General features: G+C 41.6%; 2 protein-coding genes across 6 annotated transcripts in view; both read right to left on the minus strand.

The window, feature by feature from the left end:
• The window catches only part of PTPRB (protein tyrosine phosphatase receptor type B), a gene marked incomplete at its 5' end in the record, with an annotated part of 107,186 nt that extends 87,399 nt beyond the window's left edge, over positions 1 to 19,787 (minus strand). Inside the window, 3 exons of one of the 2 annotated variants that reach the window (XM_079773932.1) lie at positions 11,686 to 11,942; positions 18,015 to 18,407; positions 19,693 to 19,787. In XM_079773932.1, coding sequence (XP_079630058.1) covers positions 11,686 to 11,942; positions 18,015 to 18,407; positions 19,693 to 19,747 — 705 coding nt within the window. Of the gene's footprint in view, positions 1 to 11,685; positions 11,943 to 18,014; positions 18,408 to 18,516; positions 18,536 to 19,692 lie in introns of those variants that run through there. The other variant, XM_079773933.1, reaches the window with a different exon arrangement.
• Positions 19,788 to 20,442: 655 nt separating this feature from the next.
• PTPRR (protein tyrosine phosphatase receptor type R) overlaps positions 20,443 to 24,780 on the minus strand; it is a 238,971-nt gene continuing 234,633 nt past the window's right edge. For all 4 annotated transcript variants that reach the window (XM_079775288.1, XM_079775287.1, XM_079775289.1 and 1 more), the window contains one exon: positions 20,443 to 21,633. In XM_079775288.1, coding sequence (XP_079631414.1) covers positions 21,540 to 21,633 — 94 coding nt within the window. In that variant the 3' untranslated portion in view covers positions 20,443 to 21,539. The remainder of the gene's footprint in view (positions 21,634 to 24,780) is intronic.

The raw sequence follows: 24,780 nt of genomic DNA on the forward strand, positions 1-24,780 counted from the left end.
GAAGATTAAAGGAGGAGAAGGAGAAAGGGAGGGAGGGACAATTTAGGACAATTGTTTCCAAAGAGTGGCAGCAGCAGCATCTGAGCACTTGCTAGAAGTATAAACTCTAGGTCTCTGCCAGCCCTGAGGAATCAGAAATGCTGAGGTGGGCCAAATAATCTGTTTTCTGTTTGTTTGTTTGTTTGTTTGTCTTAAGCCTTCCTGCTCTAGCTGGTGAGAAAGAACTACTCAAGTTCCAAATAAAAGTCTTAGGTTGTCAATCCCCCTATCCAAAACCTTGCACCAGACATCTATATATATAAAAGCCTAAGCGACTATTACTATCCAATGACCGGAACAACCTGTCAAACAGTTGCTATGATGTGCACTGACAACCAGGGGGCAGATGCTCAATGCCGGAGGTGCCCCCTGGTGATCAGTGCACTCCCACAGCCAACCTCCCACGCCTCCCCACTGACCCCATAGGCCTCGATCATCAGCCAGACTGAGGGACTGCACCCATGCACGAATTCATGCATCGGGCTTCTAGTCATTTTATATTAAAGAGAGTAATGATAGTTGATCGTTCTTGTTCTTTTAAATTTCACTGAGATCTCTTTGGTTATAAGAAGCTATGTCAGTGAATTAGAAGATCTTGAACAGTTTTAGAATGTGTCAAATAAGTAAATTGGTGACATAAAAATGTAGTATTTTATATAACATAGGATATATATGTACATATATAAACTTATATAATACTTATTCATGTTATATGACATATATTATGCATATAATATATATTTATAATATAATATGCATATTTTGATATTTGTAACTCCTCAATAAAAATAAACTGCAGATGCTAAAAGAAAAAGGATCAGCATACAGCTAACTTAATAATTGTTAGATGAGAGGCCAATTCTGATGCCTTTTCCTCTGAGGAAGAGGAAGTACTTTTGTGATGCAACTTTCATGTGTGTTTCCCCAGATATTTTTTTAGAAGAAGAAGGCCAAGCAATCAGGGATTGTGTCAACTAAAAACCATTACAATCTGGCAAATCTGTTTCTAAGTTTTAATTTGAACTGGCTCCACAGCAAATTACAGCAAAAGTGAATAGAAATGTAACCTGCAGCAGGTGTCATGTGTTTTAAAAGAGGTGTGTTAAAATCTGAAGTAAGATAATTTAGATAACCATTTAAAAAAATAACTGTAACCATCTTCTTCTGCTTAGAGATGCCATTTTGGGAAACTTATATTTGAAGCACTCTTTCTAGCTTCCTAGATCACAACTTTCCTAGGTCATAGGGTCTCCAGAAAAATGGAAATAATGAAGGCATTTAAGGGGGCAGTTGCAAAGATTAAATGAGAAGGTGCATATTTTATGTGTAACAGTTTTTGGCTAAAGGACTCAACAAATGTAAGACACTATGATTTTTAGTAATAAATGCTAGAGAATGACAAAGTTCACAGAGGAGCATGTCTTTCTGAGAAGATCCAAGTAATAAGTTATCATTGCTTTCAGTCTCGTACCCAAGAGAATCTCTTCAGTAGATCAGCACAAACCACATTTGACATTTAATGTCTGCTCCGACTTTTGGCCTTTGCCAAGATTTGTTTTAAATCCTGGAAGGGAGGGGCTGGGAGTACCGGATATGTCTCTAACAGCAGGCTCCACCATCTCTCCCAGGCACATCTCTAAGGTTTCCTGATACTTTTTTCTACACCAATTTCTCACCCTCTTCCCCTCCACCAATTTTTTTTTTTAATCTGGAGGAAATGGGCCTTGCAGAGCTTCAGTCATAGCTTTTTAATCATATGCTGACGAATTACTTAAAACCAGATGTGACTTAAAACCAGACTACCTACCTTTTCCATCTCAAGCACCTCTGCTCCACCTTCATTCCCACAGGACAATCCTTGCTGCCCCACCCTGGGAAATGAGTCTGCGTGCAAATGCACCAAGTCAAGGCATTGATGCTTCCGGTGGGGCTGTCTGCAGGGGCAAGGCTGTTATACATTAAGGTTTCAGGAGCCAGGTCATGATTTGCATGAATATTCAAACCCTAAGATAGTAGGTAAATAAAACATGGCTAATCTTGGCTTTAAGAAAAAGGAAAACAGAAACAAACAAACAAATATAATCATCCCTTCATCCTCCTTAAAAAGTAATGATCTTGTCTTCTTTGTTCAGTATATCGTGTTCGCTAGAACCTTACTTCCCATGAATTCTCTGGAGGTCGCACACAGGACTCACTCTTTGGCCAGTACAGGTGCCTCTTCTTGTGTTTATAGTGTAATGTTAACAATGTTTTTAAAAATTAGAATAAGTTATGTTGAGAAAATAGATTTTTACATGTTAAAAACATTTGGATTTTGCCTTAAAAAAAATCAAAAGCTGGAGTCTTGTTGGGCCCACATTCTTGCCTGCCTCATTCACACAGCTCCTATCCCACCTTCTCTGCAAAAGGGGCAGACAATGGGCATCTCAAAGTCCCTCGATCAAAGTGGAAGATCAAAGAATCTTATCTTGTTTTTCAAAAATGTAATGATAAAAAAACCTCAGATAGATTATAAACCTCTTAAAGGAAGGAGTCCTATCTCTTCATTATCTCCCCCACATCCTCAGGTTCTCAAGACTCCATGTCTACTTATGTATGGACAGAGTAAACATTCACACCCCCACAACTAAACAAGTGCATAGCTAAGTACTTGTAAATCTGAAACAAAATTGTGTTCCAATGCAGACCTGGAACCCTAAGCATCACAGAATCCAGGGATAGCTAGCATCTAAGCCTTGGGAGAAACTAGTGCCCAAGCAGCCCCTGCTCCAAATGGATGGATCGTGACTCCACAGAAGAGCTAATCCTTCTCCAAGGATCCGGATGCCACCTGGTTAGGGCCACGAAGGTCACAACTCTTAGCAAAGCACACTCTTCTGGTACCTGCTCCACAGATCTGTTGTTCCGGGCTGTGAGCAAACATCAACGGTCACAGACACACAGATGAAGGGCAGGCACCCGGTAACACTGCACACGGAGGGTGTGCTCACTGGCCCAGATCTATCAGAGATTCAAATCAGAAGAATTCTGATGAACAAACAAGTGCCTCCCGTGTACCTCCAAACAGAACATTCTCCAGTGGGCACCTCATCTGGATTTAGCCATGGTAACATTCTGTTGCCAGATCCCCCAAAGTGTAGGAAGAATGGAAAAGATTTTTACTTCAAAGACGCTCCTGGAATTCATAGCATTTCCCCTTTCAGTTACTTTTCACCATACTTCACAATAACTGGGTTTCAAAGCTGTTGTTCTGTGCGTGGGATATGCGTGTGCAACGGAGAAGGAGCTGGACTAAGTGACCAAGAGGGAAAGGACTGGGCGGTCTCTTCCAGGGGCAGTTTCTTTATCTTATCTTCGTACTTATCAGCTGGCTCCTCCGCCAGTGCTGATCCTTGCCTTTACTGCTTTTTTCTTGCAAATTAATCATTTCTCTCTCCCTGTTCATTCCCCTCCCACCCCATCTTCTCTCCCCTGGTCCTTGAAGAAGACAGATAGGTCTTAGTCAGTCGGAGCCACTGGACTGTCCCTAATTCAATAACATACTTTGAATCCCACCCTCTTAAAGCCCTTCAGCAAACTACTCCTTTTATTTGAAAATTTTCTTTTATTTTTAAATCATTTCAAACTTACAGATAAGTTAAAGAATTGTGCAGAGTGCTTCCACATAGCCTTATCCAGACCCACTAGTTTTTAAAAAATATTTTGCCATATTTATCACTCTCTTTCTCCCCATATATACTATGTTTACCTGCACCATTTCAGAGTAGGCTGCATATACTCTGAATTAAATGTGTAATCTTAGTAAAGTTAATCAAATTCAGGCGATTCAAAATTGATATAATGCTTTAATCCACAATCGGTATTTCAATTTTGTCAATCATTTCAATGATGTCCTGTCTGCATTTTTGTTTGTTTGTTTTTTTCTCTAATAAGAACCCAGTTGAGGGTCCTGTATTGCATTTAGTCATCAGATCTCTTAATCTTCTTGAATCTTGAACAGTTCCTCAGCCTTTTGAAGTGATCTTTATGACAGTGATCTCTGTGAATGACACAGGTTGCTTATTTCAATAGTTTCCTCCTCCAAGTTCACGTGTCCACCGTTTCCCTGTGATTACATTCGGTTTATACATCTCCAGCAGGACTTGACTTCTTCTCTTGCATTCAATGTTTTCCCTAACAAGCTGGTTATTCAATTATTCTCTAAGGGATGGCAGATCCAATTGGACGTTAGAATCAATGGGGAGATTTTTACACTCTGGTGTTGAGGTCCTACCTCAGTAAATTCTGATTCAGGAGGTCGGAGGCAGAATGTTAGAAACTGTATCTTTAAAAAAGCTTCCCAGATGATTCTGATGTGTGTGTAAGGCCAGGGCAGAGAGCCATGGACTTCCTGTCTCAATTAGCATATCCTGCCTTCTCTTCCCTTTGATCTCTTCCCTTTCCTTTGCCATTCTTTCTGCCCAGCGCATCAACCTTCATCTGCCCAGGGAACCCCGTGTGCCAGAGAACTAGCGGTGGGTTCAAGAGCCCACTTCAATGCATGCGTTCTGTTTCATGGCTGCATTTTATGTGCATGTGATTTATACTAGGACACCCTGTGAACAGTCTTTTTTGTGTGCATAAAATGGAAAGTAGTGCAAATCACTCAGAATTAAAATAAAATGAAAGAAAATAAAAGTCCTTGAAATTTTAAAGCTGGAGAGGGTCGAGTGAATTGTAGACCAGTAACCCACTTGGCCAACCAAGGAAACTACAGTCCTTTGCCAAATTAGGCTTGGATGATGCTATTTATAAGGTAGGGGCTTCAGCAGCACATCCTTCCCATAGTGTATTACTCCCTCGCATGGCCTTTTCGCTCGGTCAGCAGTCTCAGAATCACTTATATTTTATTCCATTCACACTAGACCAGTGGTCGGCAAACTCATTAGTCAACAGAACCAAATATCAACAGTACAACGATTGAAATTTCTTTTGAGAGCCAAATTTTTTAAACTTAAACTTCTTCTAACGCCACTTCTTCAAAACAGACTCGCCCAGGCCGTGGTATTTTGTGGAAGAGCCACACTCAAGGGGCCAAAGAGCCGCATGTGGCTCTCGAGCCACAGTTTGCCGACCACGGCACTAGACAATCTAAGAGTCCTTGCTCATGAGGAATGATTAGGGGGTTTTATTTTTAAAATTTATTTTATTATTATTATTTTCGGCTACATCTTTGCACTTTCTCCTTCTAGGTGTTTGCCTCCATAACGGGGAATATTTTCTCACCTTCAGTTCTGGCCACAGGACAGTGGTGCGGTGGGCAGACTCTCCTATGTAATTTAAGTAACACAATAAAGGAGGTTACCCCAGACTTGAGGAGCGGGACAAGGGAGGATTTTCTGCATTTGCCTTATCACTTTTTTGGAGGCTCCCATGGGCCTTCCTTTGAAGGCCAAATGGAAGGAAGCACAGAACCGTGAAACCCAGACCAGCACCACAATGGCTATTCATAAACTGAGGAAATGCAATCCCTCTCCCAGGCCAGGGCCGGGGCAGGGTGGGGCGGGGAAGAAAGAGGTGTGCCTCCAAACAAGATTTAGGGATGTTGAGCAGAATTAGAGCCAGCCAGGAACATTTTAAATGCTTGTTCAACATTTTGTCCTTCTGAAAGCACTTTCACATAACAATGTGGTTCTCACAACCACCCCGTGGAGTCAGCAGGGTAGAGATGATGGAGCAAAAAGAGAAGTTAGTATTAATTGGTAACATTATTGGATACTTGTCTTATATAGCCAATGTACTGAGCATCTTGCTTAATCAGATTTTAATCCTCAGAACCACCTCATGAGGCAGATAGAGCACCCTTAATTATCCTTATTTTAAAGAGGAAGCAAGTATGACTCGAGCTGAGTAACTAGCCTTTTTGTTCTGCCAAGGGCCATTTGGCTATTTATAATATCATTCGAGGGCCGTATAAATTTATCAGCTTAAAAATTAGCCTGCTGTATTTCGTCAAACATTTAATTAACTCACCCTTAATGCCTTGGCAGGGCCAGACCAAATGATTTCTCAGGCCTTATACTGGCCTCGGGCCCGATGTTCCCTACCTCTGAACTAGGAGATGACACCACTAGGATTTAAACCAGGTTTCTCTGACACCAGAGCCCTAGTTCTTCACCGCCTCCTCCATGGTCACTTGGCTGAGAGGGGACCTAGACTGGAGGCTCATCAGGTTTTGAAGCTGAAGTGAGGAACGGGGCCCATCTTCCCCCGCTTTGGAGGCTACCTCTCCACCTTTAACTCTTCCGCCTACACCTTCACTCACGTGCTCCAACAGAAGGACTTCCTGGCCTGTCTCACCTTGCCCATAGGGAATGGCTGGTCTATGCAGGGCATGTTCTGACACCTACAGCTGGCCTGATATGCAGCAGGGCCTGTGCACAAGGACATGGCATACTTTCACTTAGGTGGCATACACGGATGCTGGCTGACTGGGTGCTGAAATCAGCCCATGTTCCAATACCAAGTCCTGTGCATTCAGGGTGGAACTATGTGCCTAAAAACATCCTTTTCTAAGTAACACAAAGACCTAGCAACATCCACCATCCAGAACTGAAATGTCATTGCTGACATGTACACATAAGGAACTGTTGGACATTGAAATTGGGTCTCAAAAGAACTGTTGGCCCAGAAAGAAACTCACTACAGACTGATTCATTTGCCTGTCACCATAACCATTATTGCTTGTCTCATTTTCGGTTCTTATAAGTGTATTTCTAATAGCACATGATCTCACTCATCTAGGGGAAATAATGAACAACATAGACTGATGAACAAGAACAGACCCAGAAACAAGGAGGCACGGATCAGACTGTCAGGCCTCAGAGGGAGGGTAGGGGAGGGTGGCGGTAAAGGGGAGAGATCAACCAAAGGACTTGTGTGCAAGCATATGAGCCTAACCAGCGGTTAAGGACAACAGGGGTGTGGGGGCATGTGTGGGGAGGGGTGTGGGATGGGGATGGGGGGATGAGGACAAATATGTGATACCTTAATCAATAAAGAAATAAAATAAAAAAAAGACCTAGCAACAGTTCCCTATCTTCCTAGGCTTCACTTAGTCAACCTGAGCCCCATTCCTTAAAGAATGTATACTCTAGAAAGTAATTGCAGGAGACTGTAATTAGGTAAATGATTTTCTGATATTTGATTATTTAAGTTTTATAGCATTACCTTCCTCATCCTACCCAATAAAACAGTAATATGCAAATTGACCGCACCTTCGCTACGCCCAAGCCACGCCCACCAGCCAATCAGGGTGAGTATGCAAATTACCCAACAAAGATGGCAGTTAATTTGCATATGCTGCGGGAGGGAGGAGTGAAGACTGAAGACAACTTAGAAGGAAGAGGGAGGAAAAGCGGAAAGCAAGGTGGCTGCCAGAGGGAAAGCCCGGGCGGGGCGGAGCGGGGCGGAGCAGGGAGGAGCAGGGTGGAGCAGGGCTGAGCGGGGCGGGCAGCAGCGGCCCGCGGGTGCAGGCGTGGCGGCCGCAAAGAAGGCGGCCACAAAGGCGGTGGCCGAAATGGCGGCGGCGGCAGTGGCCGCAGTGGCTGATTGCAGGATTCTTCCTGCAAATGGGCTACTAGTCCTTTCATAATCTAGTAACACAAAAAGTACCCTCAATGGTAGGTAACTAAGCCATTAGAAGTCCATGGAGGAGATACTGTGGGTCTGGGACCAAATTTATCTAGATCAGTGGCTCTCAAATTTAAAAGTGCATCTGTGTGACTTGGAAGACTTGTTACAACATGGGTTGCTGAGCTCTATACACAGCATTTCTGATTCAGGAGGTCTAAGGTGGAGCCCAAAGGTTGCATTTTTAACAAGTTCTGGGTCTGGGGTTCATGCTTTGAGAACCACTGATCTATATACTTCTTGACTCATACTACAGACAAGCTTCTTGTTCCACCAACTTTGTCCATGTAAAGACATACACAGCCACATTATACTCTTACAATGGTAACAACAGTAAAAACAGTAGCTAACAGTAATTAAACCCTATTTTCCAGGCACATGATATGTGTTAGTTCATGTCGAGGGTGAGAGAACGAGAGAGTGAAAGAGAGAGAAAGATTTTTAAAAAAATATATTTTATTGATTTTTTCACAGAGAGGAAGGGAGAGGGATAGAGAGTTAGAAACATCGATGAGAGAGAAACATCGATCAGCTGCCTCCTGCACGTGCCGCACTGGGAATGTGCCTGCAACCAAGGTACATGCCCCTGACTGGAATCGAACACAGGACCCTTCGGTCCGCAGGCCGACCCTCTATCCACTGAGCCAAACTGGTTAGGGCGAGGAGAAAGATTTTTGAAGCCATGTATTGGCCCAAATCTACAACTTTCCAAAGATAGATCCCTAACACGTAGGCAAAGATGTGAGGAAAGAGGTTAAAGGAGAAAAGTAGGGAAAATTCTACTATAAAAAGAGTCAACTTAGGAAAACTTTGCAATAGCATTAATGAGTGATTGCTGGATTCTAAATTGTGTTCTCCTTGGTAGTTACCTTCATTAACAGGAGCATTATGTAAGAGCCTGTGACTGGGTGTGCAGGTGTGTGTGTGTGTGTGTGTGTGTGTGTGTGTGTACTCTTATTGCTCTGCTATTCTCTAATCATCCAACTTGGGGCAAGTTCTTAACCTCTTTAAGTTTAATGCAGCTTATCTGTGAAGTACTAATAATACCAATACCACTAATAGTACTACAATGGTGGGTTGTTTGATGCTCACAGATGGTTCCCACCCAATATCTATGGCCCTTGCCATGTGGCTTTGCAGCTCTTCCCATCAAGAGGTGGAGTTCCTGCCCTCCTCATGGCCCAGCTCTGCGAAGCCAATCCCACATCTTCACACACCGGGTGCTATCTGATAAAGAAAACAACTGGCACACAGAGATTTTCTTTTTACACAGTTCCAAGCAATTAAGTCGAATGATTTTATTTCTCTCTTATACCCTTCTGGGTGTTGAGGTAGAGTACCTTTCAAAGTTACTTTCCATTACCAGAGGGCGAGGGAAGTGGGGGAGTAGAAGACGGTATAGCGGGGGATAAATGGTAGGAGACTTGACGTGGGTGGCGAACACACAATACACTATACAGATGATATATATAAATTGTACACCTGAGACCTATGTAATTATATTAACCAGTCACCCCCCAAAAAAGAAAAATGAAATAGAAAAATAAATAAATAAATAATCCTATCAAGAGTAAAACAAAGACAAAATTACTTTTGAAGGACAGGCATTTTACCTCACAAGTGACTCACTTACTTTTTAAAGTGTCTAACAACAGCTGTTGCCAGTTGACTGTTATAAAGCAAATTCTTCTGCTAAATCAAATAATGACCAGGCATGGAAGCCTTGACTGAAGTCTGAGGGTCCTGGAAAACTGCAGTTCTAGGACCTGCCTTTGGAAAGAGCGTGGCTTCTACTCACTCAGCTTCCCAGGACAGAGTTAAGATTTTGCCTGAGCTCCAGGGAAACGGCAGCATGAGATAGTTAGCTGCATAGTCCTTCTGGTGCCCCACAGGAAAGGTCATGGGTGTTACAGTGGATTTCACTTTAGAAAAGGGCTAAACAAACAAACAAAAAACTCACAGTGTATTTGCCATGACCTGAACTTGCCAACCCAGCTGTGGGGGCTGGCTCACCTGAGCTCTGTAACCCAGTGCTGGGTGGGCCCAAGGCTGGCACGCCTGCAACCAAGCTCTAGCTGGGTGTCCTGCACTCATCCCAGCAGAGCCCGGCCACCTCTGGGTCTCCATATGTTTGTTTTACAATGGTCAAACCTGGACAAAATAGGGAAAAACATTTTTTTCTAAAAGACAACTCTTTGGTGTTGAGGCATGTATGCTTCCATTGTAGTTTTTATGTTTCTTACTTGATGTACCTAATTATCTATATTTATATATATAAAAGCCCAGTGACCAGAACAGCGGAACGACCAGAATGACTATGATGTGCACAGTGGCAGCCAACCAGCATGATCTAGGTCCCGATTGCCCCCCCCCCCTCCCCAGCGGTCTGGCCCCTAATTGGCCCCCAACACTCCAATTGGGGGTGGGGCTGGCTGACCAACTGCCTGAGGCCCTGCCCCCTAGCCCAATGGGCCCCCATTGGGGCCAGCCAGACCCTACCCGTGCATGAATTCATGCACTGGGCTTCTAGTATATAAATATTATATAAAAATATATACATCAGCACAGAAAAAATAATATAATTACTTAAGCTCATATGTAAGTGAATAAATACTCTTCTAAACTGATGTTAGAATGCAGTTTTGGCTACGGCACATTCAGCCAAAATAAGAAAGTGCTCCACCAAGAAGCATTCCATTTCAAAAGGAAGTGATGAGGGCTCAGGATTTGGAAGATGAGGGAGAGCACAGTGCCAGTTCATAATGGCATTCGTAAGTACCAGCTCTCCTTCCATTTCCTGTCTTCCTTCCCACTTTCGAAGCCCAGACAGATCAGAAACCATAGCAATCAAATGAGAAGAGGCGGGTAAAGAGCTAGATGGTGAGGGAATTTGGACATGCTGCCTTTTCCTACTTCAAGTTCAAACTGATAGTAGATGATGAGAGAGGAGAAGCTAACATTTCCATTGAATTTAGAGTTTGGATTATTTCCTGAAATGGGTATTTTTGTAAATGGACTGAGAGTGAATTTTGAGTTTTAAAGAGATGTAGAGAGTGTCCAGAAAAGTCCCGAGGCCTTCCAGAAGCCAGGGAAGAGCCAGGTCACAGGGAAGGTTTAGAGCAAAGGAAAAGTGGAGATAAAAATAAAGTCCCAGTAACTGTTCAAAGGACTGGCTATATTTGTTTTGTGATTAATAATGAAGTATCGGCTCACTATCTGGAAACCATATGCAATATTAAATTCTGCACAAAGCAGGAGAAAGAGCACTAAAATGAACAAGTCATATGCATAGCAGGGGGTTTTTGTTTTCTTTGAATTGTTTGGATTGATTATCCTAATAAGCAATGAAACCTTAGCTTGTTTGATTCACTTTAATTATTCTGTACTGCCTAAAACGATAGCCTAAAACCCCGAGAGGAAAGCAAAACCAGAGAGACCAACGCCCGTCACAGAAACACGATGCCAGCGGTCTCTGTGCCGGGTCATTTTGGCCATTTGATCCATTGTCCTTCTGTGGATGCTGATGTGCAATTGGTATGAGACTGAGCTTCCCTTGGCCATGCTCACAAATCAATGACAGTGATCCCCAAACCTTCCATTGCTTTGTGACTATTTCTCCCCCCTTTATGAGCACACGTGGTTGTGACATAAAGGCAGGGGGACCTACAAGGTACTGATTTAAAGTTCTCTTTCCTGCTCTTAGGTTATGCATACGACTATGAACCCTGACTTCGGTTCAGAAATGTGGCCGTGGCGGCCTAATTATGTCCATGCTGGAAAGATGTAGAATTTTTCATTCAATTTTAAAGATTTTTCTCATTACAAAAAAACGCATTCACGTACAATTCACAGCTAGGACACAGAGCGCCTGATCGTCTGCTTGAGTTGGGGCATTCCCCACAAAGCAAGTCTTTTCCAGGGATGGGGCTTTCTGAGAGCTTCACAAACCACACTCCACCCGCCTGGTCCTCTTACCTCTTCCGTGGTGCTGGAGAAGGGCCGAGTGGTCCAGGGAACCCACGATGTCTCCGTGCTTCCAGTCATCTGCAGACTGGGGGGCTGCCCCGGGCTGCTGTTTTGGCTGGAGTTTTCGGGAGTAGTTCTGGTGAAGGCCTCGGTGGTATTGCTAAAGAGCTGTTCCCGGCTGTATGGAGCAGCATTAAACGCAGTGGGGATTTGGGGAGGAGACGTGTTTCTAACGCTCCTTACTGAAAATTCTGCTCCCAGGCCAGCTGAGGTAAAGAAAGGACAGTTGCTAAAATTACCCTCATATTTTATGGATTCTTCACATAAAAGCAATTTTACTTAGAAAACGAAGACTCTTAAATGACGGATGTGTGGATAAGCTTTAGTTATATGAAAAATCAGAGATACGTTGACTATCACAATGCTCATTTCCCCTGTTCCGTTCACCCATCCTTTATCTAGCAACAACATCCCAGCTCTGTGTAGGAGAGAAAATTATATTCACTCTGTGAACATTTAGGGTTCACTGACTTGGTTTCAGGGGTTCAATGAATCTCTAAAAGCTTCATGCAAAATTCTGCATATATGTACATATGTACTTTTCTTCTGTGGGGGACTTTCACAATTTCTGTCACTAAACAAAGCAGCAGATTGAGAATCACTGTTAATGACTTGCCAAGTCTTGCCACGAAGATTGATGATTCCTTGGGAAATAATGGCATTTCTTTAACCAGAGTGCACACTGTTTCTGATCCTGACTATGTGAGACCAAATCATGGGGCAGTTCTACTTTCTAAGTTACTTATCTTTGGAAGAACAGTTAGCTGGTTTAAGAGCTGGTAGGATTAATTTACAGCTTTGCTCTGCAAGGCGGAATTAACTATACTTAAAAAAAATTGGTTTGTGAATTATGTTTTCCTAGCTATGATTTTAAAATGTGCTTCCATCTCATGGGGATCTTGCTAACATGCAAATTCTGATTCAACAGATAGGGTCAGATTCAGCTCTTCTAACAAGTTCCCGGCGATGTGGTGCTGATGGTCCTTGGACCTCTCTTTGTGCAGCAAAACTCTAGAGAATGGTTGTATAAGATGACGCATCGAAAGGCCTGTAAATTATGGGCCGAGGGGGTATGTTTCGATGCTTCCATCAGACCCTCAGTGAATCACAGTTTTCTGGGATATAAAAACCCACAAAATCTTGCCCAATTAGATAATGATAACTTCAAAAGTTTCTGGTTAGAGACTGGCAGAAGAAAGTTTATCTTTTTTACTGCTCCTTTACTGGTTCATTCAAACAGCTATTTATTAAGCAATCACTGTGTGTCAGGTGGAGGTCTCTTGAAGATGCTATTAGTCAATGCATTTTCCCTGTTCTGGTCCACCTTACTGACCCCTTTTTTGGACCTCATTCTTTTCTATTCCAATTTAAACTAACAAATTTCATAGGATAATGTATATAAAAAAGAGGGGGATCTGGTATAAAAAGAGAATAAAGATGGAAAAGGTATTTTTAAAATTTAGCAAGACGTAAATAGCAGTGCTCTTAAAAGTTAATAAGATAATTATGGCCACTAAGCATTCTTTCCATGAGATGTGGAGGGTTATGTAAAGTAACCGGTACATAAGGTGCTAGATTTAGCAAATAAAAACACATAATGCCCAGTTAAATTATAGTGTTAAACAACCAATAGTTCAGTATATTTAATATGTCTCAAATACGTAATGTTACTAAGGTTATATTATATCGCATATTATAAATATACTAAAATTATTTGTCATTTATCTGAAATGACATCATATTATACAACCATTCTCTAGAGTTTTGCTTCACAAAGAGTGGTCCAAAGACCATGAAACAAGATAATATAAATATAACTGGGTGTTGTGTGATTATGTCAACCTTACTGCACTTCTACTAGATCTAGGCTTTGATAGACTTTCGCCCTTAATTTCTGTTTGTTTTTATCTTTCAGAATCCTGTGCCACTATCACTGCCATTGTGCTTGGGGGAGCCACTCTGAACGCAGACCCGGGGGTTTATTTACCCCCCGGAGTGTTAGCCCACTGTAGACGACAAACCCAACTATAATGTTAGGGAGGCTTCCAACTCCACGAAGCAGTCTTAATTCTTGTCTTAACTGAGTTAGGTAATTGAATGTCCCTTTAAGTAGATATTTCTTTTGCTGGGATATAAAAATTTCTGTATGTAGAGATTAGTATTTTGGTCATTTTGAGCTTTGGCCAATGCTGATCCTCTGAGTTGATTACCACCTGTGGCAATTTTAGCTCTTAGAACTTAGAGGGGGAAAAAAAGGCTTAATGATGGGTTTGGACAAAAACAGCTTTCAAATACTTAGCATGTAATTACATGTCTTAGCATGTAGACCTATGTTTACTCTTTCTTGCTAAGGAGCACTTGCTAAGTGCTCATCCTAAGAACTTTTAAAATATTTGTCAACTTACATAATTAACTCAATGGATGAAACAAGACTCTCCCAAAATTAGACAAATGATCAAAACATTCTTGAAATTTCCTCTGTGAATAACATAGCTTACTACCATTGCATTTAGTTTTGAAATATCTTACAGAAAAATTTCCAGTCTTCTGTAATTGTCTTTAATTAACCTTCTACATTTATTTATAAAACACCCCTAACCAAACAAGTCCATTTCCATTTTAGGCCACCACCTTTTTCCAAAGAAAGAACCTACAAAATATCCTAGCTAAGTACCCCTTCATTTGGCGCCTGTGTTTTTAACTTGTGCTATTTCAGAAGCAGGAAAGAAGTTTTAGTTTAACATTGTTTCCGAATTTTGTGAAATTTAAAGCTGTGGTTCACAGCCTTTGGTAGGCATCAGAATCACCTTTGGGGCGTGGCCATTCCCCTAGAAATTGTGATTCAGTAGATTTGGTGTGGGACCCACCACCTGCATTTCTAACAACATTCTCAGGTGATTCTAATATACATCTAAGTATATGATTTTATTCACATACACACCACAAGCAAAAACTGAAATTTAATTATTCCTTATGTGGGCTTTTTCATTTTTTGGTTAATCCTCACTGGAAGATATTTTTCCCATTGATTTTTAGAGAGAGTGGAAGGGAGTGAAGGATGGAGGGAGAGAGGAAGGGGGGGGGGAGAGAGGGGGAAGGAGAGAGAGAGAAAGAGGGAGAGAGAAACATCAATGTGAGAGAGACCTATCGATTGGTTGCCTCTCACATGTGCCCTAACTAGGGATCAAACCTGCAACCCAGATATGTGCCCTTGGCCAGGAATCAAACCTGAAACACTTAGGTGCACAGACCAATGCTCTAACCACTGAGTAACACCAGCCAGGGTCCTTTTGTGGGTATGAAAAGATTATAAAATAGATGGAAGGAAAGAAAATCCATTACACAAAGTTGTAAAGTGATCAAAAGAAGTTCATCTTTCCATCTCCTGAACTCTTTGTTGAAATGGGTGCTATGAAATTATAAAAATAGTAGATATTTGGCTGTTTTGATATCTATAAATTCTGATGTGCTTTAAAAGGTATATGCATTTTACAGTTCATGAAAAAGCAAGATGTGTTTTGACAAATGCAAGGAAAAGTTGTCACACAATGGAACAATATGTTGAAGCTATTTTTAAAAAGCTTTATTGTACCATTGCTGCTACATTGTTTTCACATTATACACAATTCCTCTTGGAACACGATTCCAGAAAAGGTGAATTATCCTTGTCCAGTCTAAAAAATTTTGCATTTAAGTTGCAAATAGCTACCTATAAGGTGATTTGCAATCACTGCACCATATTAGGATCATATTTTGAATATATTTTTAAAAATTAATATGTATTTTAGCTTATGAATTAGTCTATGATTGGCTCAGATATAATCAATAACAGAAATGGAATTTTTTATAATTATTATAAAGACAATACACAATTTGTTAGTTTCCCTCCTTTAATTTTCAAGCATGTTGAAAACATAATAACTTGAATAAAACTCGTTTTGGTGGTAGGAATTTTTAACTACATTGGTACTTTCTATACTCTAGAAAGATGCCAAATATAATGTGCCTTTTAAAAGTAGGAAAATAATATGGAAAAGAGATAAACAAAACAAATGATGACTTAGACAAAGGATGCTTTATGTTTATATGTATATATTTATATAAATAAATTAAGCATATTAAACAAGATTGGGCTAGAATAAAGGTGAAGTGAAAGGGAGGGAGATTATAATAGTCTAAATAACTATTGGAAATAGTAAAATAAATAATTAAAAGTTTCAGAAAGAGTCCTTTACTGAAGAATTTAATAAAATAGTTCACATCTTATGGATGAACAACATTCATATTTGTGCTTTAGATTATAATATTTAGTTATCAACTCTTTTAAAAAAGGCATTTGGTGTAGCTCCACTTGTCTATTTTTTCCTTTGTTTCTCTTGCCCTAGGAGTTGTATCAGTGAAAATTGTGCTATGTGAGAATAAAAAGCTTCTGCACAGCAAAAGAAACCAGCATCAAAATGAAAAGGGAACCCACTGTATGGGAGAACATATTTGCCAATGATACATCTGATAAAGGGTTAATTTCCAAAATATATAAAGCACTCATACAACTCAACAATAGGAAGACAAACAACCCAAATAAAAATGGGCAGAGGACCTGAATAGACACTTCTCCAAAGAGAACATACAAATGACCAAGAGATATGAAAAAATGTTCAAAGTCACTAATTATCAGAGAGATGCAAATTAAAACAACAATGAGGTAACTCCTCAAACCTTGGAGAATGGCTAACATCAATAAATCAACAAACAAGTGCTGGCGAGGATGTGGAGAAAAGGGAACTCCAGTGCACTGCTGGTGGGAATGCAGACTGGTACAACCACTATGGAAAACGGTATGGAGTTTCCTAAAAAGATTAAAAATGTAACTGCCACCTGCCCCAGTGATCTCACTTCTAGGGATATGTCCTAAGAAGCCAGAAACACCAATCAGAAAGGATATATGCACCCCTATGTTCATAGCAATGCTATTTGCAATAGCTGAGATCTGAAAACAGCCCAAGTGCCCATCATTAGATCAGTAGGAAAATTGTGGTACATTTACACAGTGGAATACTATGCAGCTTTGTATTCTCTGATAAAGTTGACTTTTCTAACTGACTTTTATATTTTTACTTTATTCTCATAGTCACAAGTTTTATAAGGATAGGAACTACACCACTCAACTTCCACCATAAAAGAGCCCACTGCATTTATTTAGATGCCAAAAAGTACATACAGATGTAGTGGAGAATTCTTCAAGATAGAAGGTAATTCATGGAAAGACCATCTCCTTTGACCTTCATACAAAACATGTCCAATGATGGACTTCACTTCAAGAGTAAAGTGGATAGAATCATCCATTTACAGTTTACCACTGAATAAACATACCTGGTAATGTATGTGGCAGGGTGGGGGGAGGGGAGGAGGGCGGGTGGGAAGGAATGGACTTCTAGAAAAACCAGAGTTAAAATTTGCACAATTGTGGCACAAAAACACAAATGTTTTTGAATGTACATAGGTACAACACTTGCTTTAGCACAATTATAAGGTAGCGGACACAAGCACAAGCACAATTTTGTTATCTTCCAGTCTTCTCAAGCACCATTTGGATGTTCTAATAGTTCCTCATAAGCAGAGAACAGAAGTGTCTACATCAGCAAAATTTTTAGTTTCCTAACCATTGGCTTTGGTCATTACACATGTCTATGCCTAGATCTGCATCCATACTTTACAGTGCTTAACTAGAGTGCCTAGTGTCTGGCACAAAAAAGAAATGCAAGAAATATTTGTTGAGCCGAAACCGGTTTGGCTCAGTGGATAGAGCGTCGGCCTGTGGACTGAAAGGTCCCAGGTTCGATTCCGGTCAAGGGCATGTACCTTGGTTGTGGGCATGTCCCCAGTGGGGGGTGTGCAGGAGGCAGGTGATCGATGTTTCTCTCTCATCGATGTTTCTAGCTCTCTATCTCTCTCTCTTCCTCTCTGTAAAAAATCAATAAAATATATTTAAAAAATAAATAAATCAAAAAAAGAAATATTTGTTGAATTAATAAAAGGAGCAAGAAGAGAGAGAGAGAGAGAGAGAGAGAGAGAGAGAGAGAGAGAGAGAGAGAGAGGCGGGCTAATTTTAATGAGGATAAAGAAGTTTTCCATGTTGGTGGGCACCACATGATCCATTTCCATGAGCTTAGGAATCTTCCATGGAAATGGTGTTGGGGCACACAGACTTCCCTTGAATGTGACGAAACAGGACATTTAGCAGAAGAACCTTCAGACTGATTCTGAAAGGAATGGCTCACCTTTATTTAAGCAAAGGCTTTCATCGACTGGTTTTCCCTCCTTGTTGACATCTCTTTTCATCCAGCTATGGAGGTATTTCCTGCCCTTTTTGACCACGGCCTTGGTGCCTTGTTTCTTGAGAAAGAGAGAGGCATTTTCCACCTCAAGGAAAATCTTCTCATAGCAAGTCCACCGGGGGGCCTGGGGGCAGTGGACGAAGATGGCAGCCCGGGAAGGGCCCCCAGAGGAACTGGAGATGCCCAGGCACAGCGCCGACTTCACGTGAAGGAGCTTTGCGTCCTCAGTCCACCGCCACTGCTGGTTCTGCTCCGTCCCGTTGCACGGGCCCAGGGACACGATCTTATTTTCGAAAAGGCACTGCTGTTTGTGGACGTGGACGATCTGAAACCCCTCTGGAAGATGAAAAGCTCGTCTAGCACCATGCAGCCGGTTACAAGGCCCATCAGGAAACAGGGCTGCCCGCCCACACAGCAGCCCGGCGAAAACAGGAGGCTTACTTACCTTGTGCTATTGCAGGCATTTCAAGTGTATATTCCCAGATTCAACACATGGACCTTAAAACCCCAAGGCTGACAATGTCAAAATGTCACCCTTAGCCCCCTTTCTTTTACTTTCACATGGGTTAGGGAAAAAACCTCCTCCCCCCACCCCCACCCCAAAGAAATACTGACAGGAAGCTTAGAAAAGAAACAAAACTATCCAAAGACCATGGCTTGAGGTTTTAGTCCAATTAAATATGCTGAAAGTGTGAAAAGCTCAGTTCCCTTCTAAAGTTTTATTCTTTCCACACCACTTCGACCCCCAACTTTAAAGGGCACCCTTTTTTGCAACCCTTAACTTATTATCGCAATAAATATTTGTATGTAAATTACATAGTTTAAATAAAAATTTTTAAATTGGATGCATTTACCCCAGAATAAAAGAAGTTTTCACACCCTTCTAAGCACACCTTCCTAGCTAACAGTAACCAATGAAAGAATTGATTGTCACAAACTAAATTTCATATAGTCTTAGAATCATTTCTCTATTTTGTAACAGTATCTGCAATTTCCCCCTTTAATATTAAGATTAAACTATCAGCATTTCTTAATATAAGAAAATTAAATACCCAGTTGTTAAACATCAGTATCAAAAAGTGAGATATTTGGGCTCAGAAACCATTTCTAATGTGCTTACACTTCATTTGCCCAGCGCTCCCATGAAAATATTCAGACTTTCCTGCCAAATAGCAACTTCCAGATTAAACACACCACAGTTCTTCATCCCCTTTAATTATATTGCTTACATTTTCTTTCTTTAACACACACACACACACACACACACACAAACAACACAAAATCATAACCTAATTGGACAAAAGCATGGAGAATGGCCCAGACTGTTATATAATAAAAATATCTCCTCAGGACTCCTTTCTCTCTGCTGTGAAGGTGCCATTTCAGGAGCTGCCCGAGGCATTTGCAGGAGGTGAGGAGGCCTTTTATTTTCGTTTGGAGAGAAATTTCAACAGTGTGGGCAGACCTGGCTCCTCTTTTCCCCCCTCCTCACCATCTTCGGCTGAACTGCCATGGAGACCTGGCTCCATTTCCGCCTCACTTCAGGCCCTTTTCAAAGGACAGAATCCCGTCTGCCAGCTACCAGAGAACCGTGTCAGGGCACTGAGGCAGGCCCACTCACCCGAGTTCCCGAAGATCAAGCAGGTAAGAATCGCCATGTAAAATTCAGCCTCCATTTTCCACTAAACAACTGTTCATGCTTCGCTTTGGGGGAAAAAATTCTCCCAGATAAGAGAAGCAAAGACCAGGGAAGGAAATGTGCCTTCATGGGGGGGGAAAGTCAGTGACGAGCACTTCCTCCTATTGAATTGTTTGGGGAAGTTTTACACCAGTGTCCTTTTGTCTGTTTCCTTAGAAAGAAGGGATTATGATTACCTCTCTTTTTTTATGTAGAAAAAAATTCCAGCCTCCAGCAGTGGAATAAAACTCCTAACTTTTCTCCCCCATCCATCCCTTTGGCACTTCTTAACCTCAAGTGGGAAGAAAGGAATTGTAATCTCAGATAATTAAATGCTCCTCCAACATTACATCTCTTCAGGTGATGGGTTTCTGCTGAATAAACACACACCACGTGATTTCTGAGGGTCTACGACAAGTGCTAGAAAGACATAAACATGGACTGCTCCTATAATGATGTGCTGGGAGTCCATCAAGGAAAACCACATAATGATGGCACTTCAAGGTCATTATCCCTCAAGTGATGACAATGGGTATTACACTTGAGAGAGTCATCTCCCCTGGGGAGAGGCAGAGACTAAAATTAAACCCTTCACATCATTTACGGCAGGCTCCCCCCCAAAAGATAACAGCCGCTCTCCAAAGAGGAAAAAAAGTACCCGCTTAACTCAAACATTTAGTATTAAGAGTAGTTTATTGGCAGTATGAAACGAAGTCAACATAGCTGCATTAGAAATTCATGTTTGAGCAGAACATTTAGTGTTTGCTGAGTGTAGTTTTTGTGTTGTTGTTGTTGTTGTTAGCTTTATTTGTCTCTTGAGGATTAAAACCTTTCTGAAATGTAAGGATATCCATGGCAGCAGCCTTTAGAAGAACCTCTGGAAAAGTGACAGGCGATCATGCCCAAAGCAACTGCCTGTTATTGGGCAAGAGACTCCAGGGAGATAGCACACTCAAAAACTCCTAGTAAAAGAGAGACGAGTATCTAAAGTTCTTGATGCGTCAGAGTTGCTACAAATTTGTGTTTCCCTTTTACAGTAAAGTGACTCACAATGTAGAAATCCAGTGAATAGAGTTCTGGAGCAGCAACCACCTCAATGCCCAATAATAGAGAATAAATACATAGATACCCAATGACAATCATTGTGCTCTGTAATTGATTGATAGGAGGTACTGATAAATACACATTTAGTAGGTAATATTATCAAGACACATTTCCATATAAAATAGTTACTGCTTTTGATTTTTTTTTTTTTCAAAAACAAGGACTCATTTGTTAAAAATCCTTTATCAATCACTTGCAACGTTAGCGGCAAGATTCTGGTAACTGAGAAAGATAATAGCACTTAAAAAGGAACAGTTTAACAGCTGACAGTCCATTCACAAGACAGATTTTGCAAACATTAAAGCATCTAAACACACAATAGTAATTTCTTCAGCAGCTCTCCCAGTCATCATCCGATGACATGTATCAATGGGTGTTTCATACATACATTCCATGTGGCAGATAATCAATACAGACAAAACAAAATCCTGCTTAGCTGTGGGCGAAGTCTAGCATTCCTCCATCAGCACAGGACCCTCAGAATAACTTAGGAGCGGCTTACAAATGCATTCACATACTCAAGGGGCTCGCGATCTTTCCTGTGTTGCCATCTTCCACGGTCCATGCCACAGCTTGACTTCAGGGCTTCTCTTTCCTCTCACTGCAGGAAGCTTCTTCTAGAAGCATCAAGTGGGCAATTGATTAGTCACCCCTGGAGACTGATGGCCTGGTAAATCTGCAGAGAATCACTGGACAGTTTCTGCCGCAAGTCTGCTCTCGTACAGGCACAGAGCATGATGCACAAACTCATACTGCTCACTGGTTTGGACCATTCCGCCTCTGCAAGGAAAAGATAATACAGTAACTGCTTACTGCTAATATCCTGCCACCTCAAGTAACAGAAACCACCACAAGCTAGGGTGTGACGCCAATCAACAGGAGACTTAGTGAATCTTTTGTTATCCCTCTTACCTGTGTCCAAATGACCCGACTGGTGAACTTAATATGCTAATGTACAAAGGGATTAACACAGTGCCTGGTACACACTAGACCAGTGATGGGCAACCTTTTGAACTTGGTGTGTCAAACTTCGCCTAAAAACTGAGCATAACTCGGGTAGTGTGTCACTTTGAGGAAAAAACATTATTTCGCAAATGTTTCATCCTCAGGAGCAGCAAATGTTTCATCCTCGGCATGTGGCCGCCTCAGCGGCCGCATGTCATCAGAAATGGCTACGCGTGTCAGTGCTGACACGCGTGTCATAGGTTCGCCATCACTGCACTAGACACTGATTAATTTCACCTACCTACCATTACTGGGCAGACAGTGCATCCTTTTGGTTAAGTACTTGGACTTGGAAACCAGCCAGGCTGTCTGAGTTCAAATCTCTCCTCGGCCAATTCTTAGTTGTGGGATCATGGACAAGTTTCTTAAAACCTGTTGTGCCTTGGTTTCCTCCTCTTTAAAGTGGGATAACTATAACATCTATTTCATAGGGTTCTTGTGAAGGTTAAATTATTTCAATGAATGAATTCAATGAACATCTGGAATGTTAGTATTACTTCTCAGGTGTCTTGTCATTCACCTCATGTTAAAATGGTTCATACACTTGGATTAAAATTGATGAAAGTTGGTTTACTAAACAAAACTCAACTATGAAATGTTGCTCCTTCTACAACTACAAAGAACCACTACCTTGAAATGGTCTGAGTGTGTAATATGGAAACAACCTCAGCCTCTGGGTGGAGCATACTGATGTCTCAATACAATAGTGGGTGGGCCTTTAACTGAGTTGGAAAAAGGGGATTGGTTCTTGCTTTCCCCCCTCTGTTATCAACATTATCATCACTAGTTACTCAGCACACCTGCTGTTATTGGATTAGTAGAAGGTAGCAGTCTTTGTGAGAAATGATGTTTCTCATTATACTTTTATATATAAAACAGCTATCTCATATTTTTCTCTCTATAATAATGAAAGGTTTCTTATACTTGGCAGAGCTACCAGATAGTAATATCAAATCCTACTTATTGTTCCTGCTTACTGAATAACTGCATCACAGTTAGTAACTATTTTCAGTCCTATAAAGTCTCCCTATCTCTGAAATCATACAAGTTTTGAAATTATGTTTTAGCTATTGTTACTATTCTAAATAATTATTTTTAGACTAGAGGCCCAGTGCATGAAATTCATGCACTCCTGGGGGTGAGGGTGGGGTCCCTCAGCCCAACCTGTGCCCTCTCACAGTCCAGGAGCCCTCGGGGGATGTCTGACTGATGTCTGACTAAGCCGGCAGTCGGACATCCTTAGTGCTGCCACGGAGGCCGAGAGGTTCCCGCCACCGCCGCTGCACTTCCAGCTGTGCGTCCCGCTCAGGGCTTCTGGCTGAGCAGTGCTCCCCCTGTGGGAATGCATGACCACCAGGGGGCAGCTCCTGCATTGAGCATCTGCCCCTGGGTGGTCAGTGCACATCATAGCGACTGGTCGTTCCGCCATTCAGTCTATTTGCATATTAGCCTTTTATTATATAGGATCATGTAAGCACTTCAACTTAAAAACAAGGTATGTTGCCTCACTGTAACATGATTTTTGGTTAATGGTAATAACTAAAACTGGGCTTGTATCTATGTTTACTTGTCAACCTCTATAAATATAAGCATACAAGAAATTCAGATAGTAAGACTCACCCTTCTCAACTAAACAGATCTACATGATGCCAAAGTGATATATTTGGTAAGAGATAAAGAGGTAAATACGCAGTTTCTGGTGACATCACTTTTGGCAGAAGTCTTTCATCAGTCGTTCCCCCTAGAATGGTACGTTTTGTTGTACTGAAGGCAACTTTCTGGCCAAGTATTCCTTGGTCATAAGTTGGCAACAGAAATGGGCAGCTGAGGCTGTGGTAAATCTTCCTCTTAGCCGGATGGTGACCTCTGGGCACACCTAGAACACAGCAGGTGTCTGGAAGATGCTGGCCTTGACTGGGAAGCTTGAGCGATACAGCCACAGTACATTTTAGGGCAGCTGCAAGGACTGAGAGGTGCCTGCCTCCCTCCCTCCGGCACTCACACAGCTCAGGGCACCATTAGTCCTCCCCCTTGAACTGCAGGTGTATGGAGCCTTGAATGTGTTAATGGATCTCATGGGCTCTGGTCTTATGAGTTTCCTTTCTCTATTCACCCCAATTGAGGCAAGCTTTCCTCCTTCCTGTCTGTTCTGATGATCACTGGTATTTACATGTCCAACTGGTGAATGAAAGAGACACAGTCTAGGTTTTCATAACTATTCCAAATGGGTCAGCAGTGTATTTTAACATTCGGAATGTATTTTCTATGGCATTCTGTTGACTAAGTCAAGGTTGTCTCAGCCAGTGAAGGTGGGGAAGGTGAGGAAGTGAACTTATTAGTAATAGGCTAGCAAAATCCTTGGGTGTCTGAAGGCTTAAGGAAGGTACATGGAAAGTTATGTTACTTCCCACTTAACTTGAAAAATGAAAATGGAAGAATTAACAACGAAGAGATCCTCAGAGATCACTCATGTCAATCGCCCACACAAGCTAGCCTGGCAGAGGGAGCAGTTTCCGTGGCAGATGGTCAGCCAGTTTCTGCTGGAATCCTTGTGGGAATCAAAGTTGGCAGGAAAACTTGAAGACATCAAAATGAATCCACCCCTCTCTAACTGTCACCCCACTGGATGAACCAAAATAACCCAAAAAAGGCTTAAGGCTCCTCCTGTAGTCACACAATAGCTCCCTAAATGCTAGAAAACAACCATCAAAGTCTCATACTCTTTTCTTCTCTAGACTAAACATCCTGTGGTCATTCAATATTTCCATCCAGCCTGGTTTCCCTGTCACTCACCAGTCTAGTCTCCCTCTTCTATAGGCTATTTTATCAACTATGACCTCCTTAGAGTGTTGTGTCTACTCCCGATGAGATCAAGTCAGTGGGAAAATTTTCTCCCTTGAGTTGCACATTATTGGCCAATTA

The sequence above is a fragment of the Cnephaeus nilssonii genome (assembly GCF_951640355.1).
Source record: "Cnephaeus nilssonii genome assembly, chromosome: 6".
Taxonomy (NCBI): domain Eukaryota; kingdom Metazoa; phylum Chordata; class Mammalia; order Chiroptera; family Vespertilionidae; genus Cnephaeus; species Cnephaeus nilssonii.